At 43.4% G+C, this 23,667-nt stretch overlaps 1 protein-coding gene across 1 annotated transcript in view; it reads right to left on the reverse strand.

Moving 5' to 3' along the window:
• The window catches only part of LOC122943041 (filamin-B-like), a 258,267-nt gene that overhangs the window by 157,210 nt on the left and 77,390 nt on the right, over positions 1-23,667 (reverse strand). The window contains exon 15 of the mRNA XM_044300431.1: positions 871-982. Coding sequence (XP_044156366.1) covers positions 871-982 — 112 coding nt within the window. The remainder of the gene's footprint in view (positions 1-870; positions 983-23,667) is intronic.

Consider the following 23,667-nt stretch of genomic DNA (forward strand, 5'->3'; position numbering starts at 1 on the left):
TTGAGAAAGGAGTGTACTTACTCAGAAACACGTTGTCATCTACAATTCAATAAAAAGCATTCATCTTCCATCCACTGAGGTCGTGTTTTGCTCCAGGAGGTATCGAATTTTCTGTATTTCATTTGTACACATCTCTCCATTGTCTTCTATATCGCTCCTCTGGGAATCGGCAACTCCACAAATGAGGACTGAAAGATACTGGCAGCACCGACCACCTGCCCTCACGAGTGTTATGCCTGCATACACACAACACTGAAAGGTGAGCCTAACCATTTTATTTCCTAACCAATTCTTCCAAGTACGTACTACCCTATGAGTGCCTTTTCCCTTTTTGCCATATATGCAGTAAAACAATAGAACAAAAGAGCCACAAAAATGCATGGCCTTGGATGGGGTAACTTGCACTTCAAGGGTCCCAATGCAAAAACTTTAATGGGCTCCCAAGTATTAAATGTCATGTATAATACTAGCGCTGGGCCTTATGGCAGCAGGTGTGTCTGTACTTTCTGCACTCTCTATAGTTAAGCCCCCGTTATACGGGTAACCAGGTTGCAGATTTCTCTAAGGCCATGGAGATCATACTGATTATAAAGTTTCGTAATTAAGCTTTATCTTCTTACAGAGTTAATTTACTAATTTTTGGTGGCAGCCATGCTGGGTGTCTCCTGTGAATCAGGTTCTCAGAAACTGATTGTAAAGTGTCTTTTTTTTAAATCAATGACAGTGACAATATACCAAGACGCTACTAAAAAGGGGATCACCAATACGTCTGCACTTACGGTTTCAAAATGGCTGCTGCAGCAAAGCATTATGGTGCCAATACTGAACTAACATAGTCATTATATTATAGCTATCTTCACCAACACTTACCTACGAGGAATCTCTTCCTCTGCATACTGGACAGAAACAGTGTAGGGACCTTCGACACTTGGCGTATAGGCCACAGTGTGTGTCCTATCTCCATTATCTGTTATCTCCAACCCTAGGAATTAAGAGAAGCTATAAATATTCCAATATAACTCCACAATCAGTCAGAGGTTTGCAGTAAGCGACCCCTGCAAAGTCATACACAGATATCAATGATGAGGCCACTGCAGATTATACTGGTGAAACCAGCACCAAGATCTTTTTGCATTGTCGCTTGCTACAGATATTCCAACTTCTAAATGATACTTGATATTTTTTAGCAGGTTCTATGGTCTTTGATGGATATGACTGAACGAATTGAGCTTGTGTAGTGCCTTGAATGTCTAATACTCTATGGTATAATTCAAGCCCTCAAAAGTTTAGACCTGTGTTACTCAACCAAAGCCCACAGGGATCACAGCAAAAGGTTAGCCTCACTGGGTTAAGGGAAATGAGGAAATTCAGGCACTACATGTGCTCAAGTTCTTTCATCCATACTTGGGGTAAAAGTTCAAGATAGTTCACAGCATGCGGCCGAAAAACCACACCTATCTACACTGAAACAGTTAATGGCTGCCCGATTTTGCTGGAAATACAACTGTTTTACCCGGAAGTATGCACTTTTGTTGGCAAAACTGTAGGATTTCCTGCGAAACTGTATGCCAGTTGACTATCAATTTGAAAACTGCTTACCGCATGTAGGCATACTTACCCGCCTCGTCCCTGGGCATACCAAACCCTGGGACTGCACACTTCTGGCTACTAGTTTACATAAGTCCCGCACATTTTTTTGGGCCACGACAAGCCAAATTTGCCAGGGCTCTTTCTGAAAGTTCACAATCCTGGCAGGTCTGTTGGCAACTACGCATGGCCATGGTTTTTCAGCTGCGGCTGGTGCTAAATGGGACAGTACCTTTATAGTAAAGCATAGACTTGACTTTTGTACCTTCATCAGATATTTTGCTCCAGGAGATTTCTCTGTACTTTGCAAACAAATGGTAGACAACATGGATTGTAACTGGTTTCTGTGGGTGACAACTACACTTTCCAATTCAGAGAGGTAGTCAGTAGTGATGGCCCGAACTATTCACCGGCGAACAGTTCCCGGCGAACATAGCTTGTTCGCGTTCACCGCAGCGGGCGAACATATGCGATGTTCGGTCCGCCCCCTATACATCATCATTGAGTAAACTTTGACCCTGTACCTCACAGTCAGCAGACACATTCCAGCCAATCAGCAGCAGACCCTCCCTCCCAGAACCTCCCACCTCCTGGACAGCATCCATTTTAGATTCATTCGGAAGCTGCATTCTCAGTGAGAGGAGGGACAGTGCTGCTGCTGATTCAATAGGGAAAGCGTTAGCTAGGGCATTGTTCTGTGTCAACAGACTCATCTGCTGTAAGGACAGCGTCCTGAAAGCACCCCAAAAAGCCCTTTTCAGGGCTGGTACATCAGTGTGCTTTATATATATATATATATATATATATATGTATTGCAGTTGCCAGGCTGCCCGTGTGTGAGAGGCTGCAGGCTCAGTCACAGACAACACGTGCACACCATTCATACAGGGTGTGACAGAAAATAACTTGCAGATAAAAAAAAAATTCTATTTAATATTTTTCTGTGATATAATCACATTTGCAAGCCCGTGTGTGTCAGACCCACACAGACTGTATTGTGGCCACTGGCTAGTGGCTAGGCCTCCACTCATACCGTTACAGGGTGTCACTCAAATACCTTTCAGATAAAAAAAATTATATTTAAAATGTTTCTGTGATATAATCACATTTGCAAGCCGGTGTGTGTCAGGCCCACACAGATGTACTGTGCCCACTGCCCACCATATAAGGTGGCAAAGTACCTTGCACGCATACTACCACTTATCTGAAAAAAAATGACAGGCAGAGGCAGGCCACCCTGAAGGGGCCGTCGTGGTCGTGGTGTTGTCATTTCCACTGGCCCTGGAATAATGCCCAGTGTTCAGAGGCCACGTACCCTGAACCCAAAAAATACGGAGAAAATAGTTGACTGGCTTACACAGGACACCCAATCTTCAACAGCTTCCGCTAAGAACCTTGACGCACCATCCTCCTCCAGCTCAGCTTTGGTCACCTGCTCTCAAGTTACCACTCTCCCGCCCGCCGCCACCACCACTACCACCACAGCCACCAAAGCCGCTTTACTTGATCCCTCAGAGGAGTTATTTACACATCAGTTGGATGAAATTAGTGATGCGCAACCATTATTAGCAGAGGATGTAGATAACAGGGATATGTCTCAGTCAGGCAGCATTACACACATGGACGTACAGTGTGATGATGATGATGTTGTACCCGCTGCTGATTCCTTTGCTGAGGTATCAGATACAAGTGAAGTGGTTGATGATGACGATGTGTCAGTGGATGCCACGTGGGTGCCTGCTCGAAGAGAAGAAGAGGGGGAAAGTTCAGAAGGGGAGACAGAGAGAAGGAGGAGACGAGTTGGAAGCAGGGGGAGGTCGTCGCAAGGAGCTAGTGGCACAGTCAGACAGCATGTATCGGCACACGGGGTCAGCCAGACAGCACGCCAATCAACGCATGCTGTTGCCACCACCAGAATGCCGTTATTGCAAAGCTCAGCAGTGTGGCATTTTTTTTGTGGGTCTGCCTCTGACAACAGCGATGCCATTTGCAAGCTGTGCCAAAAGAAACTGAGTCGTGGGAAATCCAACACCCACCTAGGTACAACTGCTTTGCGAAGGCACATGATCTCACATCACAATGGCCTATGGGATCAACACATGATGACAAGTAGAAGCAGCACACAAGCTCAAAGCCACCATCCTCCTCCTGGTCCAGCATCTTCAGCCACGTCAACTACTGCTGTCCTCCTTGCCCCCTCTCAACCACCCGCCACTCCACCTCTCACCTTCAGCAGTTCCATCTCATCTGCCCACAGTCAGGTGTCTGTAAAGGAAATGTTTGAGTGTAAGCAGCCAATGTCATATAGTCACTCCCTTGCCCGGCGTCTGACAGCTGGCTTGACGGAACTCTTAGCCCGCCAGCTTTTACCATACCAGCTGGTGGAGTCTGAGGCCTTCAAAAAAAAATTCGCTATTGGGACACCACAGTGGAAGGTACCCGGACGAATAAAAAAAAAAAAAAAAGGCAATTCCAAACCTCTACTCAGTGATTGAAAAGGAAGTCATGGCATCCCTGGTATATAGTGTTGGGGCAAGGGTCCATCTGACCACTGATACCTGGTCTGCAAAGCACGGTCAGGGCAGGTATATCACCTACACTGCGCATTGGGTCAACCTGCTGACAGCTGCCAAGCATGGAATGCGTGGCTCTGCAGCGGAGTTGGTGACACCGCCACGACTTGCAGGCAGGCCTACTGCCACCACCTACTCCTCCTACTCCATCCTCTTCCATAACCTCCTAGACTGAGTCCTCTTCTGCTACGGCATCTGGCTGCACATAAACTGAATCCCCCCCAGTTCCCCAGGGGCTATTCCACATCCCGGATACGACAGTGTCACACTGTCTTGGGGTTGACTTGCCTGAAAGCAGAGAGCCACACCGGACCAGCACTCCTGTCCGCCCTGAACGCACAGGTGGATCAGTGGCTGACCCCGCACCAACTGGAGATTGGCAAAGTGGTGTGTGACAATGGAAGCAATTTGAGCAAGTTGTCACATGTGCCTTGCATGGCACATGTGTTGAATCTTATTGTACAACGCTTTGTGTCTAAGTACCCAGGCTTACAGGACGTCCTCAAGCAGGCCAGGAAGGTTTGTGGCCATTTCAGGCGTTCCTACATGGCCATGACGCACTTTTCAGACATTCAGCGCCGAAACAACATGCCAGTGAGGTGCTTGATTTGTGACAGCCCGACACGTTGGAATTCAACACTCCTAATGTTCAACCTCCTGCTCCAACAAGAAAAAGCCGTCAACGAATTTTTGTATGACCGAGGTGCTAGGACAGCCTCTGCAGAGCTGGGAATTTTTTTGCCACGTTACTGGACGCTCATGCGCAATGCCTGTAGGCTCATACGTCCTTTTGAGGAGGTGACAAACCTAGACAGTCGCACCGAAGGCACCATCAGCGACCTCATCCCATTTGTTTTCTTCCTGGAGCGTGCCCTGCGAAGAGTGCTGGATCAGGCTGTAGATGAGCGTGAAGAGGAAGAGGAAGAGTTGTGGTCACCATCACCACCAGAAACAGCCTTGTCATCATTGCTTGCCGGACCTGCGGCAACGCTGGAAGAGGAGTATGAGGAAGAGGAGTCAGAGGAGGAATGTGGCTTTGAGGAGGAGGAAGATCAACCACAGCAGGCATCCCAGGGTGCTCGTTGTTGTCACCTATCTGGGACCTGTGGTGTTGTACATGGCTGGGGGGGAAGAACAGATCGTCAATGACATCAGTGAGGAGGAGGAACAGGAAATGAGTAGCTCGGCATCCAACCTTGTGCAAATGGGGTCTTTCATGCTGTCATGTCTGTTGAGGGACCCTCATATAAAAGGATGAAGGAGAACGACCTGTACTGGGTGGCCACGCTACTAGACCCCCGGTATAAGCAGAAAGTGGCGGAAATGTTACCAAATTACCGAAAGTCAGAAAGGATGCAGCAGTTCAGAACCAAACTAAAAAATATGCTTTACACAGCTTATAAGGGGGATGTCACAGCACAACGGGAATCTAACAGGGGAAGAGGTGAAAGTAATCCTCCTCCTACTACGATCACGGCGGCAAGGACAGGACGCTTTACAGATGTGTTGTTGATGGAGGACATGCAGAGCTTTTTCAGTCCTTCACATCGCCACAGCCCTTCGGGATCCAGCCTTAGAGAACGACTCGACCAACAGGTAGCAGACTACCTCGCCTTAACTGCAGATATCAACACTCTGAGGAGCGATGAACCCCTTGACTACTGGGTGTGCAGGCTTAACCTGTGGCCTGAACTATCCCAGTTTGTGATAGAACTTCTGGCCTGCCCCGCTTCAAGTGTCCTATCAGAAAGGACCTTCAGTGCAGCAGGAGGCATTGTCACTGACAAAAGAAGTCGCCTCGGTCAAAAAAGTGTTGATTACCTCACCTTCATTAAGATGAATGAGGCATGGATCCCGAAGGGACTGACAGTGGGGGATACGTTTGACTAACAAAAGACCTGATGACATGCCTTGGCCTCAAAATGGTCCCCAAGCTGCTGTATTTAATGTCTGCATACCGGATGACTTCCGTGAATTCTCCGCCACCAACTAGGGTTCAAGCCGCAATGTTTTAGTCACCTTTCTGCCTGGAAAACATCAATTTTTCCGGCCGCTGCTACAGCAGCAGCTGCAAAAATACCTAATTTTTCAGGCATGTGTACATGCCTAATTTTTCTGGCCTCTAGTGCTGCACTGTGGCTGCAAAAACAAAACAAAACAAAAAAAGGCACATACATGTGTCAATTCCCCTTCGTTATCGGTACCTTGTTGTGGTGAAGGGGCTTGCGTATCACAATGAAGCGATCATCACCTCTATGAGTGTGTTGGCAATGTTGCCACACCCCAGATAAGGCCGTTGCTTCATTATGATCAGACTAAAAGCGATCGGCTGGATAATTTTTCATAGGAAAAACATTTTATTTTATTTTTTTAGTTGTATGGGTTTTTAATACATAAAATAAAAAAATCATAATAAAGTCTCTTAATTGTTTATTAGAAATAATGCAGACAATTTAAAAAATCCCCATAAATTCCAATACAAAGCAAGTACAGAGCTCAGAACAAAATTATTTCAGGATGTCGTTTATTCGACAATGATTAATCAATTTGACACACATCCCCGGACAGGGGACGTAACAGGGATTAAACTGATAGGAATAGTACTAGTTAAGACACCACTTATATAGGGTGTCACAGCACATTGCTCCGTGCACGCGCAGTGCCCCAAGTTGGGAGTAAGAGGACCGACCAAGCTGCTTTTTCCATCTCCTGGTTCCTAAAATCAATTCAGTTTGGTATATCAGAGTTTGGTCTGTCACTGTGAAGGCAGTCGAAGGTACCCGGCCTAAATTTTTTTTCACAAAAGGCAATCCCTGATATGGGACATAACAGGGATTAAACTGATGAGAATAGTACTACAGAAAACAGCACTCATATCGGGTGTGACAGTAAATTGCACGGTGCAGACTGTTGCCATTTCTTTACTTAAGAGATAGGATAACCGGATTAAGTTGCTTCTGAACTTATCTTGTGGATTACAGCAGATCTCTGATGGAGGACAAATTTACACAGGCACCATGCTTTTTGTTTCCTCAGGAACACACACTGCTTCTTACTATGCAGCCTTTTTTTTTTTTTTGTGTGTGCAACTTTATTTAAACACTTCCTGGTTAACAAACAGACAACATATTCATATGACTGTAGATTGATAGATAAGCTGTATAAGGGCATATAAACAAAATGTCATATATCTTAACACCCCCACTTGCTCTTATACTGCTTATGAGAAATAGTTTAGTCCAGTTACATCATTTTACTATCTATATTCCAAAAATATAACTCACAAACCTATCAAGCTTAAACTTTGTTATTGGTTTAGTCATAACATCAGCTACCATTTTATCCGTAGAACAATACTCAAGATCTATCTTGCCTTCACCCAGAACAGATCTAAGGAAATTAAATTTAATGTCAATATGTTTGCATCTCTGATGGTACACTGGGTTCTTTGCGAGAGCTATCGCACTCTGATTGTCTTCAAAAATCTTTACTGGCTCATACTGACATTCACTGTCCAATTCTCTTAGCAATTGTGCAAGATATAGACTCTCCTGTGTGGTTGCGGCTAATGCCATATATTCAGCTTCACAGGAAGATAGTGCTATTGTTGGTTGTTTCTTTGACTTCCAAGAAATCAGAGGTCCATTTTCAGTCAGGCTGAAACAATATCCTGTTGTGCTTCTCCTATCAATCTGGTCTGAGGCCCAACTGGCATCACTATACGCCTCTAGTTTTAATTTCTCTTTACATTTTCTGTAGCATAGTTCAAAATTGACAGTTCCTTTCAAGTATCTCAGTACATGTTTGGCAGTGATCATGTGTTGTACACTTGGTTGTGAAAAATGTTGTGACAGTTTGCTTATAGTCCAACTCAAATCCGGTCTTGTACACGTAGCCACATAAATCAAACTGCCTACTATCTCCCGATAGCTTTTTACATCTGCAAGTTCGCTTTTGTCGTCAAAATCAAATTTTTGTTCACAGGGAGTAGATCTCGGTTTACAATCTGACATACCAAATCTTTCTATCATTTTCAAAATGTATCTCTTCTGATTCATCTTCACCGTTTCACTAGTCTGTCTCAAATCAATGCCCAAAAAATAGTTCAGTTTCCCAAGATCCTTCATTTTGAATTTTGTCGCAAGTGTTAACTTCACATCATTGCAGCAATGATCAGATCATCAACCCATATTAGTAATATTGCTTGTTCATTGCCTTTCTGTTTGACATATACACAATGGTCTACAATGGTCTACAGAATTTTGTATAAATGCATTTGAACATAGATAATCATGTAGCATCTTGTTCCAGTTTCTTCCCGATTGCTTAAGACCATACAGTGACTTTTTTAGTTTGAGAACTAGCTTTTTATTTGTGTCATCTTTGATCTCAAAACCTTCTGGTTGTTCTATATATATATCACAATCAATTGGGGCATGCAAGTAAGCTGTCTTCACATCCATTTGATGCAAAATTAAATCATATTGTGCTGCCATTTGCATCAAAATGCGCAATGAAGTAAAATTTGCAGTTGGAGAAAAAGTTTCCATGTAGTCAGTTCCCTTTACTTGACTATAACCTTTTGCCACAAACCTGGCTTTGTATGTTTCAGTTCCATTTGCATTGCTTTTTATCACATATACCCATCTACCCCCCACTGAATTTTTACCTTCTGGTAATGTGGTCAATGTGAAGGTATCATTCTCCTTTAGTGATTCCATCTCTTCTTTCATTGCATCTAACCAACTTTGTGACTGGGGTGTTTCCATGGCTTCTCTGAAGGTCTGGGGTACATCATGTGCTCTATAGCAGTAATCTATATTCATCAGTACCTGATCATCACGAACAGATTCTAGTACATAGTCATTTAAATACTGAGGAGTTTTTCTATTTCTTGTAGGGTATCTTGTACCCTGGTCATCATCTTTGTCCTCTGCAATCTCCACTAAAGAATCTGGGGTCTCTTTAGTCATTGGACTTGATACAGGAATTACACTCCTTTCCTCATAGTCATCATCATTATTGTCCAACAGCTCAGTCTGAGTTTGTTTCTCGATTACATCCTTTTCAATGAATTTTACTAGTCTGTGCCTGAAGACTTTGCCAGTTTCAGGGTAATACACCAGATAAGAGGGACTATTTTTGTCATATCCTACAAAAATTCCTTTTGTGCATTTTGGATCCAGCTTTTTCTTATCATGTTTGTATGCAAAACATTCTGACCCAAAAATCTTCATTTTTGAAAAGTCTGGTTTCTTCCCTGTCAGTATGTTGTACGGTGTTTGCTTCAAACGACTGTTAAAGCATCGATTTCGAATCATAGCTGCTGTTATCACTGCATATGTCCATAACTCTTTTGGTACTTTGCTCTCTATTAGCATACATCTTGCCATCTCTATCTGTGTTCTCCAGTTGCTTTCAGCCGTTCCATTTTGATGCGGTGAGTAAGGTGCTGAAGTCTCATGTCTTATGCTCTCTTTATGAGTAGTGACTGGAAGTCATTCGATGTGAATTCGGTACCATTGTCTGACCTTATTCTCTTGATGGTCCCATAGGGGGCAAACATTAATTGAATTATGGATAGTCTTAAAAGATAAGTCTTTAATAAGGTAATATTAAAATGATAGGCTCAACAAATAATTGTGTAATAACACAAACCTCTCCTGGAGGACAAAAAGGAGAAAATTGTTCCCTGCCAACTACAGTGAACTGGTCAGGTTCGAAAAAATGTGGAGCCAGGAGGTGTGAACACTGGCCCACTCGGAGGAGTGAGTTGGGGAAAAAACAAAGGTGATAGATATATAGAGAGGGAGACAGATGCTGGGTCTCAACTCCTACATTTATCCCTGTGTTCTATCATATGTACTCCTACCGTCTGACCCTAGATGGCCCTCAGACCTAATGTTTGACTGCCCAGCTTCGTCGGAAGTAGAAAGGACCAGTCACTTCTAGAAGATCAGATACAATGAAAGGAAAGAAAAATGACGACAAAAGAAATTTGTCCCTGTCCCTACGCGTTTCACTGGCTTGCGCCAGATCATCAGGGGACTCAGATATCACCAGGACCTCGGGTAGATGGTGACAGGCAGTATGTGCCTATCTCAGCTATCAATGTTACGCTGAGGCAGTAAAGGACACAATCCTATATATGACAGGCAGTACTTAGCTTGCTCGGTGTTCTGCTCGGGTCCGGGGTCCGCACTTATCCTGCGTGTGGCAGTGGCAGCGGATGATTCGTGCTGGCGTCCTTTTAAAGACGCGCGCGTCCTCTAGGCTCCTCCCCCCGTACCATGTGATCGATCACGTGACTGTGACGTATCCGGTCGTGTCACACGTTGTCGTCACGTGATCGAGGACGGTATCAGGCCGTCCATGCTAATGCGGCCACATCACTCAGAGGTGATTGGTCGCATAGCAGGAGGGGGAAGCATCTACAGGTAGAGTCTATTAGTGGCAATGCGGAGGTGAGCCTCTCCCATTCCCCACCATAAACCCTATTCCTGACGAGTCAGGTAAAGGTGCGTCACTCCCTATTGTCATGGGAGGCGCTACCAAAGGTATTTTGGGCAAGTTAGAAATGTAACAGTTTGGATGGCCATTTATAGGTGGTATAGAGATGACTGACCAGAGAACATTAAACATTAAAAACGCAAATACAGTGTGGACATGAACAGATAAATGAATACCTATATGTCTAAAACAGCTCCTAAGCTGTAGTCGAGTGTCATAATTAGTATATTCATGAATACATCAAAAATGACGCACAAATAAAGAGATCACAAATGGCGTATGGGATACAAAATAAGATACATGTACATATGAGGAATGTATACATGTATACATACAAAATAACGCCCAGATGGAGGGATCTCCGATGGCGTAGTATGTGTATATGAAATACAGTGTGTGGGGGTGTGTCATGGAAATGGACCACCCACAAGGTATAGGTGTTTTAATCCTATGTTATACACCAAGCTAAAGGTGTCCTAATCCTATATATACATGGAGGATATAGAGGGGAACTAGAGGGTATGTCTAAAGAGGATGCAGATGATGGTACGAGCTAGTGTGTGGATCTAGATTCCTCAATGAACGAGCTGAATGAAAGCTGCTCATTGAGGCCTGTAGGATGGGCAGTTTTAAGCTCAAAAATCCACCACGTCTCTCGCTGTAATATCCTCCTGTCCCAGTTGCCCCCTCTCATCAGTGGGGGGATGGATTCAATACCCATAAAGGTGATGCCTTTAGAGCAACCATTATGGCTAATTTCGACATGTTTAGCGAGGGGGGTATCCCTTTTGTTCCTGATGTCTCCGAGATGCTCCCCCACTCTCCTACGAAACTCCCTTGTGGTTTTACCCACGTACTCTAGTCCACAATGGCAAGTGGCCTTGTAGATGACATTGGAACATCCTGTTACTCGATCCAGATGTCAAGGATGTGGTTGCACCCTCTGTTAACATCACTTACCGCAGGGGTCGGTCGATACGTGACAGACTTATACGCAGCCACTTCAGCGAGACCGACGACCGAACAGAAGGCTGGTTAAAACCGCCGGTGGGCTGCTTTCGCTGCAGTGGCTGCGTGGCTTGCCCGTTCATCAAAAAAGGATGTACTTTCAAAAGCAACATTACAAATAAGGTCTACAGTATCAAGAAATTCTTGAATTGTAGATCTAAGGGAGTCATCTACAAGGCCACTTGCCATTGTGGACTAGAGTACGTGGGTAAAACCACAAGGGAGTTTCGTAGGAGAGTGGGGGAGCATCTCGGAGACATCAGGAACAAAAGGGATACCCCCCTCGCTAAACATGTCGAAATTAGCCATAATGGTTGCTCTAAAGGCATCACCTTTATGGGTATTGAATCCATCCCCCCACTGATGAGAGGGGGCAACTGGGACAGGAGGATATTACAGCGAGAGACGTGGTGGATTTTTGAGCTTAAAACTGCCCATCCTACAGGCCTCAATGAGCAGCTTTCATTCAGCTCGTTCATTGAGGAATCTAGATCCACACACTAGCTCGTACCATCATCTGCATCCTCTTTAGACATACCCTCTAGTTCCCCTCTATATCCTCCATGTATATATAGGATTAGGACACCTTTAGCTTGGTGTATAACATAGGATTAAAACACCTATACCTTGTGGGTGGTCCATTTCCATGACACACCCCCACACACTGTATTTCATATACACATACTACGCCATCGGAGATCCCTCCATCTGGGCGTTATTTTGTATGTATACATGTATACATTCCTCATATGTACATGTATCTTATTTTGTATCCCATACGCCATTTGTGATCTCTTTATTTGTGCGTCATTTTTGATGTATTCATGAATATACTAATTATGACACTCGACTACAGCTTAGGAGCTGTTTTAGACATATAGGTATTCAATTATCTGTTCATGTCCACACTGTATTTGCGTTTTTAATGTTTAATGTTCTCTGGTCATTCATCTCTATACCACCTATAAATGGCCATCCAAACTGTTACATTTCTAACTTGCCCAAAATACCTTTGGTAGCGCCTCCCATGACAATAGGGAGTGACGCACCTTTACCTGACTCGTCAGGAATAGGGTTTATGGTGGGGAATGGGAGAGGCTCACCTCCGCATTGCCACTAATAGACTCTACCTGTAGATGCTTCCCCCTCCTGCTATGCGACCAATCACCTCTGAGTGATGTGGCCGCATTAGCATGGACGGCCTGATACCGCCCTCGATCACGTGACGACAACGTGTGACGCGACCGGATACGTCACAGTCACGTGATCGATCACATGGTACGGGGGGGAGGAGCCTAGAGGACGCTCGCGTCTTTAAAAGGACGCCAGCACGAATCATCCGCTGCCACTGCCACACGCAGGATAAGTGCGGACCCCGGACCCGAGCAGAACACCGAGCAAGCTAAGTACTGCCTGTCATATATAGGATTGTGTCCTTTGCTGCCTCAGCGTAACATTGATAGCTGAGATAGGCACATACTGCCTGTCACCATCTACCCGAGGTCCTGGTGATATCTGAGTCCCCTGATGATCTGGCGCAAGCCAGTGAAACGCGTAGGGACAGGGACAAATTTATTTTGTCGTCATTTTTCTTTCCTTTCATTGTATCTGATCTTCTAGAAGTGACTGGTCCTTTCTACTTCCGACGAAGCTGGGCAGTCAAACATTAGGTCTGAGGGCCATCTAGGGTCAGACGGTAGGAGTACATATGATAGAACACAGGGATAAATGTGGGAGTTGAGACCCAGCATCTGTCTCCCTCTCTATATATCTATCACCTTTGTTTTTTCCCCAACTCACTCCTCCGAGTGGGCCAGTGTTCACACCTCCTGGCTCCACATTTTTTCGAACCTGACCAGTTCACTGTAGTTGGCAGGGAACAATTTTCTCCTTTTTGTCCTCCAGGAGAGGTTTGTGTTATTACACAATTATTTGTTGAGCCTATCATTTTAATATTACCTTATTAAAGACTTATCTTTTAAGACTATCCATAATTCAATTAATGTTTGTATACTCTCGGCGTCATTATATATAAGTGTGACCAGCTTCCTATTATAGGTTGTGTTCATTTCCCATAGGGGGCAGTATCAGCGATAAACTTCTCTGTGGCTAGAACTGTGTCACTCTTGTTTTTCAGAAAGTATACAAACACTGCACCAGAATAATCATCAGTGAACGCTATGATGTATTTGAATCCGTCCTTTGCAACTGGCTCTATAGGACCTGTTAAATCTGTGTGTACTAGTTCAAGTGGGTATTTTGCACGGATGTCAGACTCTCTGTTTCTACTCTGAGCAAATTTCCCTTGGGTACAAATCTCACACTTCAGGTTGGACTTATCAACCTTACCTTGGATCTTCATTCCATCTACTAGATTCTGTAGTTTCAAGATATCATCGTAATTACAATGACCAAGGATTTTATGCCATATCTGAATATCATAACAACCGTAACAACTGTCTTCACATCCCTTATAGGTGTCCAAATAGAAAAGCCTGTTGTATTTCTTTATAATAAATTTTGTACCATTCTTATGAGCCAGAATACTGTCATCTTGTCGGAATTCAACAGACGCCCCATTCCTTGTTGCTGCTTCAACTGAGAATATGTCTTGTGGATATGTGGGGATAAATAATGCGTTTTGTAGCAATGTTCTCATTTGTTTTCCCTTACTGTCCATTAGGTACACTTCTGCGTCGCCTCTCTTGAGTGCTACACCGGAAGTTCTTTTCCCATCTGCCAACTCCATGTAGTGTTTCTCTGGCTTAAATGAGGTGTCAAATCTTTTAAATTTTTTAATGTCTGTAATAATATGCGATGTTGCTCCTGTATCTACCATCAGGCTTTTTGTTACGGGATTGCTTAACTGGTCTTCGCTTATTTTAAAAGCAAATGTTTGTTCTGTATCATCAACTACATGCTTTACATTGTCTCGTGCTTTTCGTCTGCACAATGTCTCACTGTGAGTGTAGCTCTTGCAAAAATTACACCACTGTGTCTTCCTTTTATTCACTCTGCTTGGACATACATTGGCTTTGTGACCTTTCTGATTACAACTGTAGCAGATAATGATGTCTTTCCCCTTTGTTGGTATCACAGGGGTGCTGACCTTCATAACATTGTCAGTGCTTGTGCTGCTACGATATTTTTCAGTGTCCTCAAAAATCCTTAACTGGGTTTTAAAGTCAGTAAAAGTCATATCTTCTTTACCTTGTGTTATATGGATTGCAAATGGTTTGAATGATTCAGGCAGGCCTTTAAGAATCATAGCAACTAATAGTCCATCACTGAGGGTCTCCCCTGCATTTCTCAGTGCTGTAATAGCTGTTTCTGTGCGTAAGATATAGTCTGTGACACTTTCACATTCAGATTTCTGAAGAAATGTTAGTTCTGTGTATAAATTTATGATACGTGGCTTACCTTGGCCAGCGTAATGATCTCTCAGGATTTTCAGCGCTTTTCTTCCATTATCAGTTGCTTCTCTCATTATAAGAGATAGACTTTTATCATCTAGGAATTTTAACCATTCAAATATTTACTAATTAAAGTAATTGACCTCATATCCTAGGTGTGCCCAGTCTTTTTATCCATATCCTTTGCTCTATTCAACAGTGGGGTGACACTGTGGGACTGTGAGCACCCTTTTTGGAGGATCAACATTCCTGTGCATCTTCTTCACCATTGATCCATAGGAATTGTATTAGTTCAGCATAAGCTTCTTCATTCTTATTCCTATCTTGCATAGGGTCTACTCCATCTGCTGGTTCACGCAGGATGGTTTCTTTAAGATTCATCAAGCGTAGATGGCCTAGGAATTTTGTCTCCCACAGCTCATAATTCTTCTCATCTCCATCAAAAAGTAGCCTGTTCCATCGGCTTGTTCCCTCTCTCCTGGGCCCATAACCTGTTGCCATTTCTTTACTTAAGAGATAGGATAACCGGATTAAGTTGCTTCTGAACTTATCTTGTGGATTACAGCAGCTCTCTGATGGAGGACAAATTTACACAGGCACCATGCTTTTTGTTTCCTCAGGAACACACACTGCTTCTTACTGTGCAGCCTCTTTTCTTTTTTTTTTTTTTTTGTGTGTGCAACTTTATTTAAACACTTCCTGGTTAACAAACAGACAACATATTCATATGACTGTAGATTGATAGATAAGCTGTATAAGGGCATATAAACAAAATGTCATATATCTTAACACAGACGCAGTGACCGTGGCGTGGATTCAAACAAAGGGGAGGGAGCCAGCGTTTTTTTAACCATCTCCCCGTTCGAAAAATCTATTCAATTCACCTTTCCGGGACCCTTGGTGTTGTACGTGGCTGGGTGGAGGAAGAAACTTTCAATGACATCAACGGGACATGGCTGGCTTGGTATCCAACCTTGTGCAAATGGACTGTTTGCGGTTGTTTGCGGTGCATTTAAGGGGGAGTTTGGTCTGTCAATGTCTGTGAAGCGGGCGTAACCCTTACACTACCTGATCGATACAACATCATACCTGATCGTATACACACACTGGATGTTTTAAACCACGTTGTTCAAAAAAATTGGATTGTTAGGTGATTCATGCCCTTTATGGATTAAAATCCAACTCTGCGTCAACTACGTAATTTTCCATGAGAGTTTTGCCATGGATCCCCCTCCGGCATGCCACAGTCCAGGTGTTAGTCCCCTTGAAACAACTTTTCCATCACTACTGTGGCTAGAAAGAGTCCCTGTGGGTTTTAAAATTCGCCTGCCTATTGAAGTCAATGGCGGTTCGCCCATTCGCAAACATTTGCAGAAATTCGCGTTCACCATTCGCGAACGGAAAATTTTATGTAGTCAGCCACGATGCTATAAACACAATAAGCCATGGCTACTATAAGTATCATAAAATCAGATGCTTATGAAGGTAGATCTACATTATGACAAATCTTTATAAACAAGAAATATTTCTAGGGTTAATTAAAAATGATTGAAATTGTTTTTCTTTCTCCAGAAAAAGTTTGGAAATGGGACTACAGATGTCATAGAACCAAATTTGCCAGTAGTATTACAGTGTGTCATCTGAAGTAATGCATAAACCATGTAGCCTCAAAATGTAAAATTCCGCTCTGCTACATCTGTAAATACAAAGAGAGGAGAGGAGAGCACAGTTCATGCAGAACTGCACAGTCTTTGTCTTTATAATATCATATAAAGAGAGCATAATTATAATAATACCGAAAGGGGCGAGGGGGAGGGGGGGGGCACCTTAAAAGAAAAATAAATAAATAACTCCAGACATCGCAGCCTCCGGTATTATTAGTATTTACATTTCAGACGTATTAAGATCTTCAAAAGATCAGAGTCATTAGTGGAAACAGAAGCCATAAAGCCCAAAACCAAGTAATGAATGATTGTAAAAGCAGCAGCAGAGCACGCTATCCGAGAAGCACTCCCATAGAAAAGAAGCCAACACCAAGACCGGACAAGGTTACAGCATGCACTTTCAACCATATTATATATATTATATATATATATATATATATATATATATATATATATATATATATATATATATATATATATACACATACACACACATACACAGGACACTGTATATATGAGGTTGGACAGTACTCTGATCAATGTGCAGGGTACGCTGTGTGACCACTAGATTTCAAAATACAGAGCAGTTTTTTATAATATACCCCCTAAACACGTCACATACTAGTTTACAGACATGTGTGAACAGATGCCTAATAATATCCAATGTCCACGGCTATACAACGTTCGGTGGTTTACTCTCTACACTGATCCACCTACTGACAGGCATTAAGTAAGTCTTTTTGCATTTTACAAGGAATCATCAGCACAAGAAGTCATTAAAGGAGTCTGTCTAATCAAGAAAACCTATTTTCTAATTCCCCATTAAGCTGGGTTTACACATGTGCTGCATTTTGAAACCACCCATCCATCAATTTATTTTCTCCTATATATGAGCATTCAATGTATATATATATTCTTTTACATAAACTGTATAGATGGTCTCCTGGATCAAATTTTTTGACGCCACTCCGTATATACTACTTCCTGTCCTGGCTCTTTAACCCCTTAAGGACACAGCCTTATTACACCTTAGGACCAGGCCATTTTTTGCAAATCTGACCAGTGTCACTTTAAGTGGTGATAACTTTAAAACGCTTTGACTTATCCAGGCCATTCTGAGATTGTTTTTTCGTCACATATTGTACTTCATGACACTGGTAAAATAAAGTAAAAAAAAATTTTTTTTTTGCATAAAAAAATGCCAAATTTACCAAAAATTGGAAAAAATTAGCAAATTTCAAAGTTTCAGTTTCTCTACTTCTGTAATACATAGTAATACCCCTAAAAATTGAGATGACTTTACATTCCCCATATGTCTACTTCATGCTTGAATTATTTTGGGAATGATATTTTATTTTTTGGGGATGTTACAAGGCTTAGAAGTTTAGAAGCAAATCTTGAAATTTTTCAGAAATTTACAAAAACCCAATTTTTAGGGACCACTACAGCACTGAAGTCACTTTGCGAGGCTTACATAATAGAAACCACCCCAAAATGACCCCATTCTATAAACTACACCCCTCAAGGTATTCAAAACTGATTTTACAAACTCTGTTAACCCTTTAGGTGTTGCACAAGAGTTATTGGCAAATGGGGATGAAATTTGAGAATTTCATTTTTTTGCCTAATTTTCCATTTTAACCCATTTTTTCCACTAACAAAGCAAGGGTTAACAGCCAAACAAGACTGTATCTTTATTGCCCTGACTCTGCCGTTTACAGAAACACCCCATATGTGGCCGTAAACTGCTGTACGGCCACACAGCGGGGCGTAGAGTGAAAGGTGCACCGTTTGGTTTTTGGAAGGCAGATTTTGCTGGACTGTTTTTTTTGACACCATGTCCCATTTGAAGCCCCGTGATGCACCCCTAGAGAAAAAACTCCATAAAAGTGACTCCATCTAAGAAACTACACCCCTCAAGGTATACAAAACTGATTTTACAAAGTTTGTTAACCCTTTAGGTGTTGCACAAGATTTAATGGAAAATAGAGATGCAATTTCAAAATTTCACTTTTTTGGCAGATTTTCCATTTTTATATTTTTTTTCCAGTTACAAAGCAAGGGTTAACAGCCAAACAAAACTCATTATTTATGGCCCTGATTCTGTAGTTTACAGAAACACCCCATATGTGGTCGTAAACTGCTGTACGGGCACACGGCAGGGCACAGAAGGAAAGGAATGCCATACGGTTTTTGGAAGGCAGATTTTGCTGGACTGGTTTTTTGACACCATGTCCCATTTGAAGCCCCCCTGATGCACCCCTAGAGTAGAATCTCCAAAAAAGTGACCCCATTTTAGAAACTACGGGATAGGGTGGCAGTTTTGTTGGTACTAGTTTAGGGTACATATGATTTTTGGTTGCTCTATATTATACTTTTTGTGCGGCAAGGTAACAAGAAATTGCTTTTTTGGCACCTTTTTTTTTTTGTTATTTACACCATTCATCTGACAGGTTAAATCATGTGGTAATTTTATAGAGCAGGTTGTCACGGACGCGGCGATACCTAATATGTATACAATTTTTTTTTATTTATGTAAGTTTTACACAATGATTTCATTTTTAAAACAAAAAAAATGTTTTAGTGTCTCCATAGTCTAAGAGCCATAGTTTTTTCAATTTTTGGGCGATTATCTTAAGTAGGGTCTCATTTTTTGTGGGATGAGATGACGGTTTGATTGGCCCTATTTTGGGGTGCTCATGACTTTTTGATTGCTTTCTATTACACTTTTTGTGATGGAAGATTACAAAAAATTCCTTTTTTTACACCGTTTTTTTTTTTTTTTTTTTTTTTTACGGTGGTCACCTGAAAGGTTAGGTCATGTGATATTTTTATAGAGCAGGTCAATACAGACGCGGCGATACCTAATATGTATACTTTTTTTATTTATGTAAGTTTTACACAATGATTTCATTTTTGAAACAAAAAAAATCATGTTTTAGTGTTTCCATAGTCTAAGAGCCATAGTTTTTTCAGTTTTTGGGCGATTATCTTGGGTAGGGTATGATTTTTGCGGGATGAGATAACGGTTTGATTGTTACAATTTTGGCGTACATGCGACTTTTTTGATCACTTTTATTACCTTTTTTGGGAAGTAAGGTGGGCAAAATTTCAATTTCATCATAGTTTTTTATTTTTTATTTTTATGGCGTTCACCGTTCGGGTAAAGTAACATGACCGTTTTATAGATCAGGTCGTTACGGACGCGGCGATACCAAACATGTGTAGGGAATTTTATTTTTTTCATTTTTAATCAGTGATAAATGTGTTTTTTAATTTTTACTTTATTTTCACTTTTTTTTTTTTTGACCCAGACCCACATGGTTCTTGAAGATCCAGTGGGTCTGGTGTCTGCATAATACAGTACAGAACCTATATAGGGTTCTGTACTGTATTTTACTTACACTGAACAGATCTGTGCCTTCAGCACAGATCTGTTCAGAACCATGGACTTACCCCGCAAGGAGCGTCCCCGTCCGGATGCCTGTCCCTGTGGGGACAGAAACCCTAGTAGTCCCTAAAAGATGCTCCCTACGTGTCACGTTTCAGTTCGTTCACAGAATATCATCAGGGGAGATACATGGTACACACAGGGCTATGGATTGGGCCTGTGCGACCAAAGAGACAAAATAATACTAAAAAAGGTATTTTTAGAACATGGGTCAGAAGCCTAAAAAAGTGTGAGGCCAGTCAGGCTAAAACACACGGGGCATGACCGCATGGGACGTGTTAATGAATATAGATGCACCAGTGGGTGCCAACTATGCAGTAACACTGGGCCACAGGGACGATCAATCCAGGGGCGGGCTGTCGGCAGAGTGTACTCACCGCTCTGTATCTTAAATACACTCCGATGCCGCCGGATTCCCTTGCCGCTTTCTACTTCCGGGCACGTGACTAGGTGAACAGGGTGTCACGTGCCCGGTGGAACGCAGGAAGTGAGCGTGCGTTCCAACCCGACGCGGCCCGTGGAGCGCGTCGCCAGAAGATGACGTCGCACAGCATGTGAGCTATCACATGACCAGAAACTGGTCACGGGGCACGCCGGGCCGAAAGGGGAACGCCCACCATCCCCGCTCCGAGCAGGAAGCAACGAATGTATTGGCAAGTGGCGGAACGGAGTGTGGGCAAAGTAATTGGGCACAATAGTAATTGTCACAATTAGATGCCAGGTGGATCCAGGGTTCTAAGGATCCATAGTAACGATTCATATATATGAAATAGAAAAACTAGACTATTAGAGGCAAATTCAATTATACATAGGCCATAGAAGCAGTAGAACTGGCCCAACGAAAAAAGATAGAGAGTGCATGTTGGGAAAATCAAATAAAGCAGCTAAAATTAAGCTGTTCATTTAATCCCATAGGGGCCATTGTCTTTAAATAGTAAATCCAGCGCAATTCGCGCTGCAATATGGCACGGTCCCAATCTCCTCCACGTTTGGGGGGTGGAACATGATCGATGCCCATCACAGTGATGCGGGCTTTCCCGTTGTGTTGACGGTGAACATGATTGGCGACCGGAGTGTCTTTAGCTTTGGTTATGTCGCCAAGATGTTCACCGACACGTCTGCGCAGTTCCCGGATAGTTTTTCCTACGTATCCCTTGCCGCATTCACACGACAACAGATAAATGACACCACGGCTCCTGCAGTTAATGAAATGGTGTATATGGTATGTCTTTCCTGTAACCGTACTACTGAAATCTTTACCGGTTTTTAGATAGGGACAGGCAATACACCCGCTGCATCTGAAGCATCCCTTGATACCAGATTTGAGCCAAGCTGAACCTGATAGAGAGGGTGGGGGGGTGAATTCGCTCGACACTAATGTATCGCGGAGACTCCGTCCTCGGCGATAAGTAACGTGAGGATAGTCTCCCACCACTTCTTTTAAATCGGGGTCTAGTTGAAGAATACCCCAGTTTTTTTGGAAGATGTGTCTGACTTCACCAGCAGCCCTGTCAAAGGTCATGATCGGACGAATGATGTTGGAAGGTGGCGTGGTGCAGGATTTGGGAACAAGGAGGGATGTTCTATCTGAGTGTAATGCAAACTCAAATGCTCTCCTTAGGACCTTGTCGGGATAGCCACGTTGAAGGAACCTGGTATGTAAATCGGCAGCCTGTCTGACAAATTCTCTTTTTGTGGAGCAATTACGCCTAATTCTAAGATATTGCCCCTTGGGAATACCTCGCCTAAGTGGGAGGGGGTGACTACTCTCCCACCTAAGCAGGGTATTGGTGGACGTCGGTTTACGGTAGATCGACGTCTCCAGAACGCCAGCAGGTGTATGGGAGATGAGGACATCAAGAAATGGTAACGTGGTGCCCCCAACCTCACAGGTGAAGTGCATGCCGATCTGGTTGTCATTGAACATCCTCACCAGCGAACGGAACGAGGCACCGTTCCCGTTCCAGATGATGAAGATGTCATCAATGTACCGCGCCCACAAGCCAATCTGGTCCAAGAGAGTAGAACATTCGTCCCTAAAGACCAGAGTCTCTTCCCACCAGCCCAGGAACAGGTTAGCATACGACGGGGCACAAGAACACCCCATCGCGGTGCCCCTGAGCTGGTGGTAGAGTCTCCCGTTAAAAGAAAAGACATTGGTGGTCAAGGTAAACTCAAGAAGGGAGAGGACAAAATGGCTGTGGGCGCGGTACTGACAACCACGAGTGCTGAGGAAATGCTCAACTGCCTTCATTCCTAAATTGTGAGGAATGTTGGAGTAGAGGGCCTCCACGTCGATGCTAGTCAGTAGGCTAGCATTATCGACGTGAATGCCCTCTAGTTGTTTGAGCAGATGTGTGGTGTCTCGGGTATAGGACGGCAGCGAGGTCACAAAGGGTGCCAATACACGATCCACATAGATCCCTACATTTTGGGATAGGTTCCCTACCCCAGATACTATGTGGCGCCCTTTCAGGGGACGTGTTCCCTTGTGGAGTTTGGGCAGACAGTAAAATGTTGCCAGACGTGGATGAGTGGGCAACATGAATTTATACTCGTCCTCGGAAATAATAGATGCAGTTTTAGCTTCGTCGAGAATACTTTTCAATTCCAGTCTGTATCTATTTGTTGGATTAGTAGAAAGAACCCCGTACGTGGATGAATCCCTCAGCAGGGCCTCACACATATCTGTATATTGACCGTGGTCCATGACCACCGTGTTGCCCCCTTTATCGGAGGGCTTGATCACTATAGAGCGGTCAGTCTCCAAACTAGCTACAGCGGTGGCATGGGCCCGGTCAATATTGGAATGGAAGGTGGGACGTAGGTTCTCAATCTCTTGCGAGACCGTGCTGAAGAAGACATCCACGCAAGATAACTCACCCAGGTTGGGAGGCATCCTATTGCTTTTGAGTTTAAGGTTAGTAAAAGGTCCCTGGCCCTCTAACTTGTCGAATTCTCCGTCCAATCCGTAAAGCAGGCGAACGTCCGCTAGAATATCCAGGGGTATGCCTAACTCACGGCACTGTTTTTTATCCTGGAGTTTATAGAATTTATGCCAGCGGAGCTTCCTGACAAATAGATTGAGATCTTTGAATGTTTCAAACAAGTTGAAAGAGGGGGTTGGGACAAAAGAAAGGCCTAATTGCAGTACCTCTATCTCAGTGGGACTGAGATTACGGGATGAGAGGTTAACTACCTGGGGACCTCTGAGTTCTGAGTTTGATGCAGGCGGTTCCGTAATGGGTATATCTGTTGAGGGGTTGGTGGACCTTGGTATTGACCTGTCCCTCCTAAAAAACGAGGGTTAGGGGTACCTTGATATTGTCCCCGTCCTCGTGAATTCCCCCTCTGGCGCCCACGTCGGTTACCTCCCCATGATGGTGCAAAGCCTAGAAAGCTATCTGAAGCACAATATTGTGCCTCGAGGTCTTGCACTCCTACCAGGAACGAGATTCCGT

Source organism: Bufo gargarizans, chromosome 7 (assembly GCF_014858855.1).
Source record: "Bufo gargarizans isolate SCDJY-AF-19 chromosome 7, ASM1485885v1, whole genome shotgun sequence".
NCBI classification, from domain to species: Eukaryota; Metazoa; Chordata; class Amphibia; order Anura; family Bufonidae; genus Bufo; species Bufo gargarizans.